Here is a 15000-nt window from a genome sequence, read left to right on the forward strand (position 1 = left end):
AAGGATGTATACAGTATTGTTATTCAAATTTGGGCGCCATTTCTGCAAAGGGTCTATCCATTTGGGCAAAAATTGGAAAATTTTCGGTCTAGAATAAAATGAAACAGTCTTTTCCGGAACGTTCTCTTCGGAAATTTTGGTCAACCTCTCGAAGTTGACCAAATTTTCCGAAATGTTGGAATTACCGGGAATTTTCCGTTCCATTTGACGATTGGAAATTTCGGAAATTCAAACCGGAATTTTTGTCCAATTGGATCGCGCCCAGAGCTACCTTTTGAGACGTCACGCTACTCCCGGAAATCTTCCAGTGGAACGAACCAAAAAGATAGATAGATAGATAGATAGATAGATAGATAGATAGATAGATAGATAGATAGATAGATAGATAGTTTATTCTGATTAAAATCGCAGCCATAGGCTGAATTAGATTAATCGTCACAATAATAAAATCTAACAAAAATATGGGAAAAATATACACATATATAGCTAAAAATTTAATTACAATTACTATATATAAATGTGTTCATAAGTCTCTTCGTCTTAGCCAGAGGGACATTAAATTCCTCTTTCGTCTTAAATTAAATTTACAATTGTTACGAGGTGGCAAGAGCTTATGCAATTTATGGTTTGAGTTACAAGTGATGGAATCAAAAAGCTTAGTTGTGATAGACTGGCTGCATCGAGAAAACGTCTCCAAGTCGGCTTGATGTAATGCGTCGCTATATGGAACAAATGGAAAAGTCGTGTGTCGTGTTCCATTTACAAACGAACCGAAATTTCCGGAAATTTGTTGTAAGATTTAATTTCAGTAAGTAAGAAGTTTATTGAACCACTTAGAGAGAGCTTGAGAACGAGTCGCGTGCATCAGTAAAATTAATACCCAGAGTTCTACAATATTTGGACCATGAGCCGAGTTCAACATTTTGTGTCTTATAACGTTTGTCCAAATAAACAAATCTAAAAATTGTCCATTGTGGATAAAAGCAAAATCGGAAATGTTAACCGTGTTATAAAACGTTCATTGCTAAATATGCTCACGTGCGCGATTTTACGAAACAAAAAAAGAGACAATAGCGCTCTGCGTTCATTGTTTAGTCTGTCACCTTGTCACCATGATTTGTGCGTTCTTGGCAACCAATGATCGATGCTCTTTCTAAGCGTTCACGTATGATGACGCACGACACGAACTGGAGCTAAATGTCCCGAGAACAATAGGTATTCTTCACGATGATGCTACTGCTAAAAAATTATGAGATTTGATCCACAATTAGTTAATTCCATAATATTTGCTCGCATAACAGTCTATAAATTCTCTATAAAAAAAACCTCAATATAGCACTCAATGAAGTTCTGACATAAACAAGATGGCACAACGATAACAAAGATCCCAGACTCAAATACATGTAACCGCATGCAATGAACACGGAACGAAGGTCCTTTTCATGTTGTTAGAGATAAGAAAGAGCAAACCTGCTATCCCCAGATTAACGTCCTCTCATTCTCTTTTTTATGGAGGCATGGTCCTGACAAATTAACAGTGCATGTTATTTGATTTACAAGGATCAGTCTGCATGTTGATATAAGAGTTTTGACACAACCTACATATTCAACGAGCAACATTGATAACTATTTCTTTGGCGTCAGCAACAGGGGAAAGAAAACTGTGAGAAAACTATCCTATCCATCACTTGTAAAGTTTCAGTTGACCGCAAACCAACCTGACGTCAAAGATACGATATTGGGTTCATACGATAGCAAGCAGCTTTTACCATCATAGCCGCAAATAGGAAAACGACAAGATCGTGAAAAACAGAAACACAACCGAGGCCAACGATCCAGCTGAACACAAGATAAACTTGATACATGAACAACACAAGGAAAGATTCTATGGCCTTGCAGACATGAAAACGAGGCGTTTTTTTTAGGCGCGAAGAGAGGGGAATCTTAAAGTATTCCCACTTCCTAATATTTCAAAACTAGTAGCGTCAAGCTACTAGTCGTTGGTTTCATCGGGAGTCACAAGAATCCTAAGATGACGGCCATAGTTGGCAAAAAAAGAAAGATATCAGGTCATTTATGTCTACGTCAGAAAAAAAAACCACGTAATCCTGGCACTTGAGCTTTTATCACTGTTTATTACCTTTTTTTGAACACATAACTCCATAAGTTACAAAAATCGTGAAACAGATTAGATTCACTTCACTTTCAATGTGAATCAGGTATACATGATGATGGCACATCCCAAGTTTAATAACAGCACATATCTAATAAAATTTGCTACTGCCAAAAAAAATTCGGAAATTTGATCCACGATTCAGTTACTTCCACAGCATTTGCACGCACAACAGTCTAAATATTATCTATTAAAAAAACTTTCTTCAACGGTATCACTCAATGAAGTTGTGACATAAACAACAAGATAGCATAACAATAACAAAGATCCCAGACTCAAACCAGTACATGTAACCGCAATGAACACAGAACGAACGTTCTTGTCATGTTGCGAGAGATTAAAACGGAGCAAACAGTTAACTGCTCTCCACAGATGTAGCGTCCTCACATTTTCTGCTTGATCAGTGGATACTTGGTCCTGACAAATAAATAGTGCATGCCGTTTACAAGGACTGACAGTCTGCAAGTTGAAAAAAGAGTTTTGACACTAGCTACCTATTTTTAAAGAGCAACATTGATGACTATTTCTTGGCATCAGCAACAGAAGTATATATGTACATGCAGTACAGTCGCAAAATGCGAGAAAACTATCCTATCCATCACTTGTTAAGTTTCAGTTGATCGCAAATAAGCATCAAAGTTTTTGTCGTTATATTCTCCTGACTTCAGAAATTAGATATTGCCTTCATACGATCCATAGAGATATCTAGAGGATGCAGCTTTTACCATCATAGCAGATAAGGAGCGACAAGACGGTGAATAGCATAAATGCAGCCGAGGCGCTCGATCCAGTTACACACGCAGTCAAATAGATACATGAATCGTCACGGGCATCCTCCTCGCCTTCACCACATCCACATAATTTCGTGATGAAGCATACGCATCGCTTAAAGTGCGCAAAACTGCTGCAGACTGAAAAGACGACGAAATACCAGCCCGGTCGCGATCCTGTCAGATGGAGCTGCGACGCGTAAATCCGGAACACGATCGCACTTTGAATGTCATCTTTGAAGACTAACTCCACAACCGAAAGGCACAATTCTAGCCAATTGAAATAGAGGTGGTCTTTATAGAGACCTTCGAAATCGTCATCGAGGAAGCAATCGCAGTGGAACTTGATGTAATGACAGTACACCATTAACATGTAAATGTTAATTATCAAACCGACAGAAGAACTGAACAAAAATAGGGAATTATTGACTTTGAATTCTTCTTTATCGGCGTATAGGTGAAAATAATTCCACCAGTTCCACCAGTCGAAAAAAGAGTCGAAACCCATGTAAAGAGTTAAGCCAACGTAATACAAAATCTTCCCAAAGCAGCATAACGACTCCATCGTGGATTATTGCACCCGGAAGTAACATGACAACAATGCTCGAGGGTCCGAGTGACAGATAAAACAAACAGCGATAAAGCACTTAAAGATTTGTCGCAACAAATACCTCAATGACCTTATAGTCGTTGCTTCTTGGCGTGCAGTGAGTAGGGGAACTATAAAAAATGTCATTCCAGAATTTTATAACCACGAAATACTCAGTCCAGGGTTTCTATCAGTTTTTGGATCGAGCTCTTAGAGATGGTCGACTCTTCTTTCAAACTAGCATGTTCTACAAGATCTTAATAGGTCGTGTTGGTATTAGCTCCCCCCCCCCACCCCCCCGAGGTGCACTAAATAACAAGAACTACTAAGGTTATTGAATAGCTAGTGGTCCTTTTACAACCAAACAATGCCTATAAGTATTCTTTCTTATCCAAGAACGATAGTAACATGGAACATTTTACCTGTTAATGAAGGTGTTACTTAGTAATATAAATCATTTCAAGTCTATTGCTCTTGCATCCATCAAGTCATTTGTATAATTGTACCGTAATAAATCGTATATATTTATTGATATTTAATTTTATTTGCACACATTTTTTAAGTCATACTATAGTCACTACTGTTTTAGGAGTAAACCCATTAGAAGTACAAAAAGAGATATCAGAGTACAAACCGGCGTTTAATGGCACATTTGCTCATCGATTGAACAACACAGTCATTTTTGATCCAGTCAACGTACTGTGGTTCATTACTTTATCACGAAATGTCTTTATTTGTTCTGAGGTTTAATTAAACGCTTACTGCTTCCATGAAGGATCCCAAAGTTAGGCCTAAGAAAACTACTGAGTCTGTGAGTCCACTTACAAAGGGAAAGCTCTTGGCACACGAACCATCGGATCTAGGTTCTTCGCCTGCACCGCATCCACACAATTTTGCCAGGACTGAAACATATGCCCAGCTTCAACGGTGCTATAACGCTGCAGTCGCCCCATGTATGGTAATCCGGAATCCGGAATCCAGGTAATTTTGGTCTGTGGAATCCGGAATCCAGCTAATGGAATCCATGGATGTGGAATCCGGAATCCACAGACATGGAATCCGGAATCCACAGCGGGGAATCCGGAATCCACAGACATGGAATCCGGAATCCGGAATCTGGAATCCACAGCGTGGAATCTGGAATCCAGGACTCTCTTGGATTACCTTACATGGGGCGACTGCAGGCTTGAAAGACGATGAAGGACCAGTTGGGTCTGGTGTTGATAAACTGCGAAGTGTAAATCCAAAACAATATAACGCTTTGAAAGTCATCTTTAAGAAGAAGTTCTGGAAGTTCCAGAACCGAGACTCATAATTCAAGCGTGACGAATGTGCGCCGGGTTGCATTTCTTGTCACATTAGGATCGCTGAAAATCGAAAATTCACCACCAGAATACCTGGCGGATCGGTAGCTTGCATGGTGAATGCAGTACTAGTGGTACATGATGTAATAGCTATACGCAAAAAAAGACCATGATTGTGCTGAACGCAGTACCGCTAACACGGCTGATGAAATAGAAGATCTTGACAAGACTATTGCTTGTCGAAATCAAAATTTCAGAAAATGTTGTCTTCGTATAGTTCACGAAAATTTTGCCAATCGAATGTTACGTCACTCCATGATACGCAATCAAAACGAGGTAATAGAAAATTCTCAGCTTGCAGCAAAACATATACATTGTGGATTGCCATCCCCGTCCTTGAGACAAAAGGGACTTTAAGATCTACAACGAGAACACCACAAAATAGGGGGAAAAATAGGGAGCTTAAGCACGCGCGTTTTTGAGACGCGGACGGCAACCGGAAGAGAACATTTCACATGCCAGGACAGTGGTGTCTCCCAGATTTTTAGACAGTGTTAGCATTGACAACGAGTACGACTACGAGAACGAGATTTTACCATTGACTATAATGCGCATGCGTTTTGCTCAGAACACGTGCTCAACTCGTTCTGGCAACTCGTTCCACGACGAGATTTCCTCCAAAACTCGAAGTGCAAGGAAAGAGTTTTTGAAAGGTAAAGGTTATCTTTTGTAGCGGGCTATCTCTGCCATAGGTGTATCCCATAAGCACTTAAACTCTTCATCGAAGGCCTAGGATGGCATTTTTGGGCTTTTTTTTTGTTTTGAATAGCACATTAATCCTCCTTCCTTTCTTGTCAAAATTTTTTTCCTGAAGTCGTACTCGTATGTCATGCTTACACATTTTTTACAAGAACGACAACGAGTACGAGTACGAGATGGACTCGTACTCGTACTCGTTGTCAATGCTAACACTCATCATCTCTAATGGAGAAAAGATACTTAGCAATGTGAATGTGGTTGTGTAAAGACAAGTTAAAAGGGAAAACATCTCACTTCCGGTTGCCGTCCGCGTCTCAAAAACGGACTTGCTTAAGCTCCCTACGTGCGGCACGCATTTTAGCAACTGTTTTTGCGGTTCTCTTCACAACAACGACCCGAAATCACTAAATTTGAAGTTTTGACGATAACGCGAGCTTACAAATGTGAATCTTTCATTCTTTATTTTTACTCTGAAACCGCTCGTACCGTTTAAGTTTTAGGATACTTGGTCCACATTGTACGACATGAAAGACATGCGATACTCGCGAAAAACTTACGTTATTGCAAAGTTATATTTTGAGGTGACGTTTTCGTCGACGTCGCCGTTGTAGATCTTTCAAAAGTCCCTAAAACTAGCACACAAACAGGGATGCGTTGAGTAAGCTTGTTCAGTCTCGTACCCGGACTCTTTACACCTAGCGACGGGTGAAAGCGAAAGACGTAACGGCCCCCTGTAACGGCCGAAGGAACGGCAAAATCTTTCACCAAAAAGCAAAACAAAAGATAACAACAGAACGCCACTGAAAAGGCTTAGGTAAAACCAAGGGAGGATGAGGTAAGAGAACGGATCCCCCATACATGAGCCTCTTCCAATAATCATGAGTTCTTTAGAAATAATTAGAGAGGCACCTGACTAGCCAGTTGTAATGACGTAATAAAATGTAGTAATGGGCTGGGAGGGGAGGAGACGGTGGGGCTGGACTGAAAATTTAATATAAATTCTCTCGATCGACAAAGATTAGAATTCGAGTGTACGTTCAAACAAGAGAGGATGAAGTAAGAGACCCGATCCTTCATTCATGGGCCTCTCCTCTTCCAATGATAGTTTTTAAAATCTTATTTTAGCTACGCAGCTACATTTAGAGAGGCACCTGATTGGCCAGTTGTAATGACGTGATGAAAATTTAAATTTGCGCGGCATTGGGAACGAGAAGTTAAAATAGCTTTGCGAAACTAAAAATAGATTCCTAAAAAATATGGTGGGGCATGGATATCTTTTCTCTTACCTCATCTTCCCTTGGTAAAACATAAAACTGCTTTCATAGAAGGGACAAATCAAACTACCGTGAAAGAAAATCTTAACTCCAAGTCATTAGCCTCCCAAGCGGTCGTTTCCTGAAAACGACTGCATAGAAGGCTTCAAAAGTCATCCGAAGTTGGTGGAAATGCCGGAAGTAGTATCAAAGCGAAGCCAGGACGGCCACTGACGGTTGAAAAACAATGATAGACCATACATTGAATGCCACTGAAGCAGAAACCGGAAATTTGTAGGGCGTAATTTCAAGGGCAACACCTTGTTTTCTTGAAAATGGTGCAAGTTGGAAACGTCCCTTCAACGAACTTCGGGTTTTGCGTCAGTTTTACACAAAGTATACTTTAATTCACTGAGGTTGGCACGACTATATAATATTAGTGACTTGTCTTCTCAGTCAACACACGCAGCCTCTTTCCTCTCTTCTTGAGCCAGTGTAAATATGGACAAACAATCTTATCAAGTTACAAATAAAGAGAGAGGCTCATCATGCAAGCCCATGTCGTTAAAGGAAAAAAAGAGGCTCAGTGCGAGAGAAACAAAATAGTTTTGTTTTAATAAAATGGCAATATACCGTGGAATTAATTGTCATAACAGTTGAATTACTTTGTAAATTCAAAGTCTGACAGAAAGCTAAAAAACGTAAGTGAATTAGGATCACATTTCTAAGAACTCCGTTTCCAGGAAAAACTTGAGTCTAAACAACCTTTGTTTAACATTATTGAATTCCATTACAACCGATCACGGAACGTTTACCTGTACAGTAATATTTGAAACAATCCATAAAATACTCAACTGTAACAGTGTAGTAATACTACTCAACTATTTAAGTACCGAAACAACCATGAAGGAAGTATAATTATGACAGAGCATGCAGGCCCTCCAAATTTGCTGTTTGTTTTTTTCTATAGGAATTACGAAGGAAATGGCATAAGAGCTCGTGAAATATATACAAGTTCTAAAATAAAGTCATGTTTTTTCACAAAACGTGTCGAGACGCGGTCCTTATTAATTACAACCCGAAAGTCAGTTTTCCGTAAATGAAGTTGATCGAAAACATATCAGTTAGTCTTTGCTGCGTGAAAGCATTCGGCAACCGACTTGAAAATATGTTCTGGAGCAGAAAAACTGCCTCCTATGGACACAATGGTGAAGTAAATACAGATCCCTGAGGCTATCAATCCTGTGAGGCAAGCAAAGACCTTCACAATCTTGTCACCGCACGGATCGCTTTCGCACCTCCAGCAACTCTCTTCGCCCACACCACATCCGCACAACTTCGTAATGAAACACGAGCATAGCTTTGAGTGGGCTAACAAACTAAAGAGTGCAAAGGCCAAAAAATTACAAGTCCGTTCTTCCAGGATGCGATGCAATATGTAACTTTGAATGGCATACTTGCACAGTTCCAAAATCGAAAACAACAACTCAAAATCGTTGAAACGACGGTTACATGGACTGAGTGTCTTGTAGCCACGGCAGCCACGGTAAATACATTCCCCATGAAACGTTATGTAGTATCCGTACACCACAATCATGCCTAAGGAGATCAACGAACCGAAAGGACAACTGAAGCAAAAAAAGGAATCTTCAACGAATCCAGGAAATGACTTGCTGGCGTTCAGCTCAAAGTAATTAAGCCAATCGAACACAGAGTCGCAAACATGATAGCTAATCAAAACGATGTAATAGAGAATTTTCATCCAGCAACACAACATTTTTGCCGTCTTCATCTCAGCCAATGATCAGTGTAACACTATCCACCCGGAAGTAACATGAGCGCAAGGCAACATAGGTAAAATTAAGATAGAAGTGATTGACGTTCGTGTCTCTAAGGCCCTGAGCTAATGACAGCCCGATATTAATATTTGTCACGAAAAACCTATCCAAGAGTAAAGTACAGGAGAAGTCGAGACACAACTTATATTTACATTCTAGTCAATTCGCGGTTTACTCAAAAAAGTTGATATCAAACAAATTTATGTCATTCCATGAAACCAAGTGACACTGACCAACGTTGAAGTCAAGTAAAGCTATGATCCTCGCATTTATGGACGCAATTTTAGCAGAGAAGTCTGAAAAATCCAGTACTTTAACGGGGTTTGAACCCGTGACCTCGCGATAACCGTGCGACGCTCTAACCAACTGAGCTATGAAGCCACTGACGTTGGGAGTTGGTCATTTGTGGGTTCCAATGTTCCCGTGAGTAATGAATCAATGACCGGAATGATATGTGAAATGAATCATATACTGAACTTCGCAATTGCTAAAATTGCGTCCATAACTGCGAGGATCATAGCTTTACTTGATTTCATATATGATTCATTTCATATATCATTCCGCTCATTCAACGCTAAAGTGCTACTATCATGAAAAAACTCAGTTCTTGTTTTTCTTCACATTTCGAAAGTACTTCAGTCGAAGTTTTTTGTAGTAATTTCAAGAGGCAGACTGTTTATTTTAACTCCTCTTTTTTAATTTAACGGTCCGCTATAACTTGGTGCGGTTCCGACCGATAAGCTTTCAGCGATCTGGATCAAGGAGAAAGTGACGTCATTTACTCACTAGCTTAAAAATGGAATGTGTGAATGCGGCTTAATTAGTATGCAGCACGAGAGTTTTTGCCTTTCAGATTGTCAAATTCGTGTTCTGCATACTAATTAAGCCGCATTCACACACTGCATTTTTAAGCAAGTGAGTGAATGACGTCACTTTTTCGTCGCCAGCACTCTGAGGGCTTTTCTATCAGAACCACACCAAGCAATGCTGACCGTTAAATGAAAAAAAAAATGCCGTCAAAATAAATAGTGTTTCTCTCGGGAATGATTGCATGAAATCTCCCATTTCGAGTATTCAGCACAAGAACTTTCGAAATGTGACAAAAAAACGAGAAGTGATTTTTGATCGTAGTAGCACTTTAAAGACAAGGGTGTGACAGTTTTCCGGAAGCTGAAAAGACCTTTTCTTGGAAACAGAAACATTTTCAGGAGAGATTTGATGAAATGGCAACTTGAAATAACCAGTTTTCGGAAAACTGCGATGAAAATGGTTGTTTTGAAACAACCATTTGTGGACGAGTGCCAATAATTTGCTGATTTAATGATGAAATGGTATATGAAATGAATCATATATGAACTGCGGATATGAAATCAAGTGAAGCTATGAAATCAAGTGAAGCTATGATCTTCGCAGTTATGAGCGCAATCAAAACCCCGGGTTCAAACCCCGTTGAAGTCCTGAATTTTTCAGGCTTCTCTACGCAATTGCAAAAATTGCGCTCATAACTGCGAAGATCATAGCTTCACTTGATCACTTAATTTCAGTTGCTGATTTGAAATAAATAGAGAATATTACATGGTCGCGCGGAGATACGAAATCTTTCTTTGAGTGTTGAAAAATAATTCCCCAGTGAGCGCAGCGAAGGAGTGAAATATGGGTTGTTTACCATTTACAAAAAAAATTCCAGAAATTCCGGTAGAAATTTTCATCGGGTGAAAATCGTGTTCCATTTAACTCAAGTCCGTTCGCGGCCCGGTGATCGCGATTTTCCGCCCCAAAATTAAAAATATGGCCGTGAATAGCCTGAAACTGATGAGACCTTTCAAAACTTGTAAATGGAACACACATTTCCATCGCAAAGTTTCCAAAGGGAAAACGAGGGCGCGATCCATTTGGGCAAAAATTCCGAAATTTTCAGTCTAGAATCAAATGGAACAGTCTTTTCCGGAACATTCATTTCGGAAATTTTGGTCAACCTCTTGAAGTTGACCATTTTTTCCAAAATGTCGGAACTACCGGGAATTTTCTGTTCCATTTGACGGTTGGAAATTTCGGAAATTCAAACCGGAATTTTTGTCCGAAGGGATCGCGTCCAGAGCTACCTTTTGAGACGTCCCGCTCCTCCCGGAAATTTTCCAGTGGAACGAACCAAAAAGATAGATAGATAGATAGAAAGATCGATAGATAGATAGTTTATTCTGATTAAAATCGCAGCCATAGGCTGAATTACATTAATCGTCACAATAATAAAATCTAATAAAAATATGGGAAAAATGTACACATATATAGCTAAAAATTTAATTACAATTACTATATATAAGTGTGTTCGTAAGTCTCTTCGTCTTAGCCAGAGGGACATTAAATTTCCTCTTTCGTCTTAAATTAAATTCACAATTGTTACGAGGTGGCAAGAGCTTATGCAATTTATGGTCTGAGTTACAAATTATGGAATCAAAAAGCTTAGTTGTGATAGACTGCCTGCATCGAGAAAACGTCTCCAAGTCGGCTTGATGTAATGCGTCGCTATATGGAACGAACGGAAAAGTCGTTTGTCGTGTTCCATTTACAAACGAACCCAAATTTTCGGGAAATTTTTTGTAAGATTTAATTTCAGTAAGTAAGAAGTTTATTGAACCACTTAGACAGAGCTTGAGAACGAGTCGCGTGCATCAGTAAAATTAATACCCAGAGTTCTACAATATTTGGACCATGAGCCGAGTTCAACATTCTGTGTCTTATAACTTTTGTCCAAACAAACAAATCTAAAAATTGTCCATTGTGGATAAAAGCAAAATCGGAAATGTTAACCGTGTTATAAAACGTTCATTGCTAAATATGCTCACGTGCGCGATTTTACGAAACAAAAAAAGAGACAATAGCGCTCTGCGTTCATTGTTTAGTCTGTCACCTTGTCACCATGATTTGTGCGTTCTTGGCAACCAATGATCGATGCTCTTTCTAAGCGTTCACGTTTTATGACGCACGACATGAACTGGAGCTAAATGTCCCGAGAACAATAGGCATTATGTGCGATAATGCTACTGCTAAAAAATTATGAGATTTGATCCACAATTAGTTAATTCCATAATATTTGCTCGCATAACAGTCTATAAATTCTCTATAAAAAAAACCTCAATATAGCACTCAATGAAGTTCTCACATAAACAAGATGGCACAACGATAACAAAGATCCCAGACTCGAATACATGTAACCGCATGCAATGAACACGAAACGAACGTTCTTGTCATGTTGTTAGAGATTCGAAAGAGAAAACTGCTATCCACAGATGTAACGTCCTCTCATTCTCTTGTTTATGGAGGCATGGTCCTGACAAATTAACAGTGCATGTCATTTAATTTACAAGGAACAGTCTGCATGTTGATATAAGAGTTTTGACACTAGCTACATATTCAACGAGCAACATTGATAACTATTTCTTTTGCGTCAGCAACAGGGGAAAGAAAACTGTGAGAAAACTATCCTATCCATCACTTGTAAAGTTTCGGTTGACCGCAAACCAACCTGACGTCAAAGATACGATATTGGGTTCATACGATAGCAAGCAGCTTTTACTGGCATCATAGCCGCACATAGGAAGCGACAAGATGGTGAAGAACAGAAACACAGCCGAAGCCAGTGATCCAGCTAAACACGCGATAAACTTGATACATGAATACTCTTCGCCTTCACCACATCCACATAATTTCGTGATAAAGCATACGAATCGCTTAAGGTGCGCAAAGATGCTGCAGGCTGAAAAGGCGATGAAGTACCAGCCGGGTGGCGATCCTGTGATATGGAGCTGCGAGGTATAAATCAGGAACACGATGACACTTTGAATGTCATCCTTGAGGACTAACTCCAGAACCGAAAGCCACAATTCCAGCCTATTGAGACGGAGATGGTCTTTATAGGAGCATTGAGAATTGAGGAACCATCCATCGAGGAAGCAATTCCAGTGGAACTTGATGTAATGCCAGTACACCGTCAACATGTAAATGTTGATCATCAAACCGACCAAAGAACTGAATACAAATAGGACATTATCGACTTTGAATTCCTCCTTATTGACGTATAGGCGGAAATAATTCCACCAGTCGAACACACAGTCGCAAATCATGTATAAAATTAAAGCAACATAATAGAATATCTTCCCCAAGCAGCAAAACGTCTCCATCGTGGTGTATTGAACCACCCACCCGGAAGTAACATGACCAAAATTCTCGAGGGTCCGAGTGACAGATTAAACAAGGAGCAAATTGGGAAGTTTTGTCTCTGACAACATTCTGTGATCAGCGGTATCTAGGATAACATGGTTTTGTGGGGAGTGCTCATTCTCGCGGGATTAGAAAAGGTTGTTGCGGTCCTTATTATCGAAGGATTTTCTTTTGTCTCAGGGCCCTAGCCCGACGAGGACTTAACACCAAAACGTAGGCCTGAAATGCAAGAGACTTAAAGGCGCTGTTACACTGTGAAATGTTTCATGCAACTTGTCTCGCGATGTTTTGGCGACATTGTGGCGGAACAAGTTGCACGAAACATTTCACAGTGTAACATACCCTACAACGGACAAACTCATTGCGCGACAAGTTGCAAGAGCCGTTGCCTAAAGTAGAATTAAGTTCTACTTTTCCTGCAACTTGTCTCGCAACGATTTTGGCCGTTGCAGGGTATGTTACACTGTGAAATGTTTCGTGCAATTTGTCCCGCCACAATGTCGCCAAAACATTGCGAGACAAGTTGCACGAAACATTTCACAGTGTAACAGCGCCTTAAGTTTGCTCACGACCACGCTGTATTCCTTGTGAATGCCAAAGTTGAGCTCTGCCAAAACAGTCAAACTACTACAACTATAACAGTGATTTGTCTTCTCAGTAAACCCATAGACGTATAGGCGGAAATAATTCCACCAGTCGAACAAAGAGTCGCAACCCATGTTGAGAATTAAACCAACGTAATAGAAAATCCTCCCCAAGCAGCATAACGTCTCCATCGTGGATAATTTTACCACCCACCCGGAAGTAACATGACCAAAATGCTCGAGGGTCTGGGCGACAGATTAGGCAAGGAGCAAATTGGGGCTTTTGTCTCGGAAGACCTTCGATAAGAATGACCTAGCAGGATTACATTCTGTGATCAGCGGTATCTGTGAAAACATGGTTTTGTGGGGAGTGATCATTCTCGCGGGCTCAGAAAAGGTTGTAGCGGTCCTTATTATCGAAGGTTTTTCTTTTGTCTGAGGTCCCTAGCCTGACGAGGACTAAACACCAAAACTTAAGCCTGAAATTCAACAGACCCTATGTTTGCTATGGACCACGCAACATTCCGTGTCAATGCCAAAGTTGAGCTCTGCCAAAACAGTCAAACTACTAGTAATTACGACTACAATAGTGATTTGTTTTCTCAGTAAACCCACGCAGCCTCTTTCCTCACTTCTTGAGCAAGTGTAAATATGGAAAAAGAAAGCTTATGAAGTAATAAATAAAGAGAGAGGCTCATCCCCGGGCTCATCGTGCAAGCCCATGTCGTTAGACGAAAAAGGAGGCCGCTCCATCTGCGAGAGAAACAAAAGATATTTTATTTCCATAAAATGGCAATATACCATGGAATCAGTTGTCATAACAGTTGAAGTTACTTTGTCAATTCAAAGACTGAAAAACAGCTAAAAAACATAAGTGAATTAAAATCAAATTTCTAAGAACTCCGTTTCCAGGGAAAGCTTGCATAAGTGTACTACAAGAATTTTATAATCCATTACTGAATTCCATTGCAACCACGGTAACTAGCCTGTTTGCTTGTATAGGATCTACGATGAAAATGGCATAAGAGCCCATGAAATGTATACAAGTTCTACATTTAACTCACTATGTCAAGTTTTGTCACAGTTTTGGACTTCACATTGACAGTAAATGAACACCATTCAAGACGTATACACTGCAAGCGACCGACATAATGTAACATGACAGTTACTGCCCCGCAACTAACAATGACCTGTTTACAATCGTTGATTCTTGGCGTGCAATAACTAGAGGAACTATGCAAAATGTCATGTCAGTGTTTTATAACCATGAAATACTCAGTCCAGAGTTTCTAATAGTCTGGTACGTGTTTCCTTAGAGATGGATACAAAAAGCGATATCAGAGTACAAACCGACTTTAAATGGCACATTTGCTAATCGGTTGAACAACACATTCATAATCCAGTCAACGGACTGTAGTTCATTTCTTTATCGCGAAAAGCCTTAATTTCTTGAATTGTGACGTTTAGAGTTCTCAAAAAGGCAAATGCTTTACAGCCTTCACCAGGGACACG

The 15000-nt window shown here is 39.8% G+C and overlaps 1 protein-coding gene and 1 pseudogene across 1 annotated transcript in view; both read right to left on the reverse strand.

Moving 5' to 3' along the window:
- Positions 1–4282: 4282 nt before the first annotated feature.
- Positions 4283–5211, reverse strand: LOC137971411 (uncharacterized; annotated as a pseudogene).
- Positions 5212–14242: 9031 nt separating this feature from the next.
- The window catches only part of LOC137970575 (uncharacterized), a 1415-nt gene continuing 657 nt past the window's right edge, over positions 14243–15000 (reverse strand). Inside the window, exon 1 of the mRNA XM_068817099.1 lies at positions 14243–15000. This exon is cut by the window's right edge and continues 657 nt beyond it. Coding sequence (XP_068673200.1) covers positions 14961–15000 — 40 coding nt within the window. The 3' untranslated portion in view covers positions 14243–14960.

The sequence above is a fragment of the Montipora foliosa genome, chromosome 9 (genome assembly GCF_036669935.1).
Source record: "Montipora foliosa isolate CH-2021 chromosome 9, ASM3666993v2, whole genome shotgun sequence".
Taxonomy (NCBI): Eukaryota; Metazoa; Cnidaria; class Anthozoa; order Scleractinia; family Acroporidae; genus Montipora; species Montipora foliosa.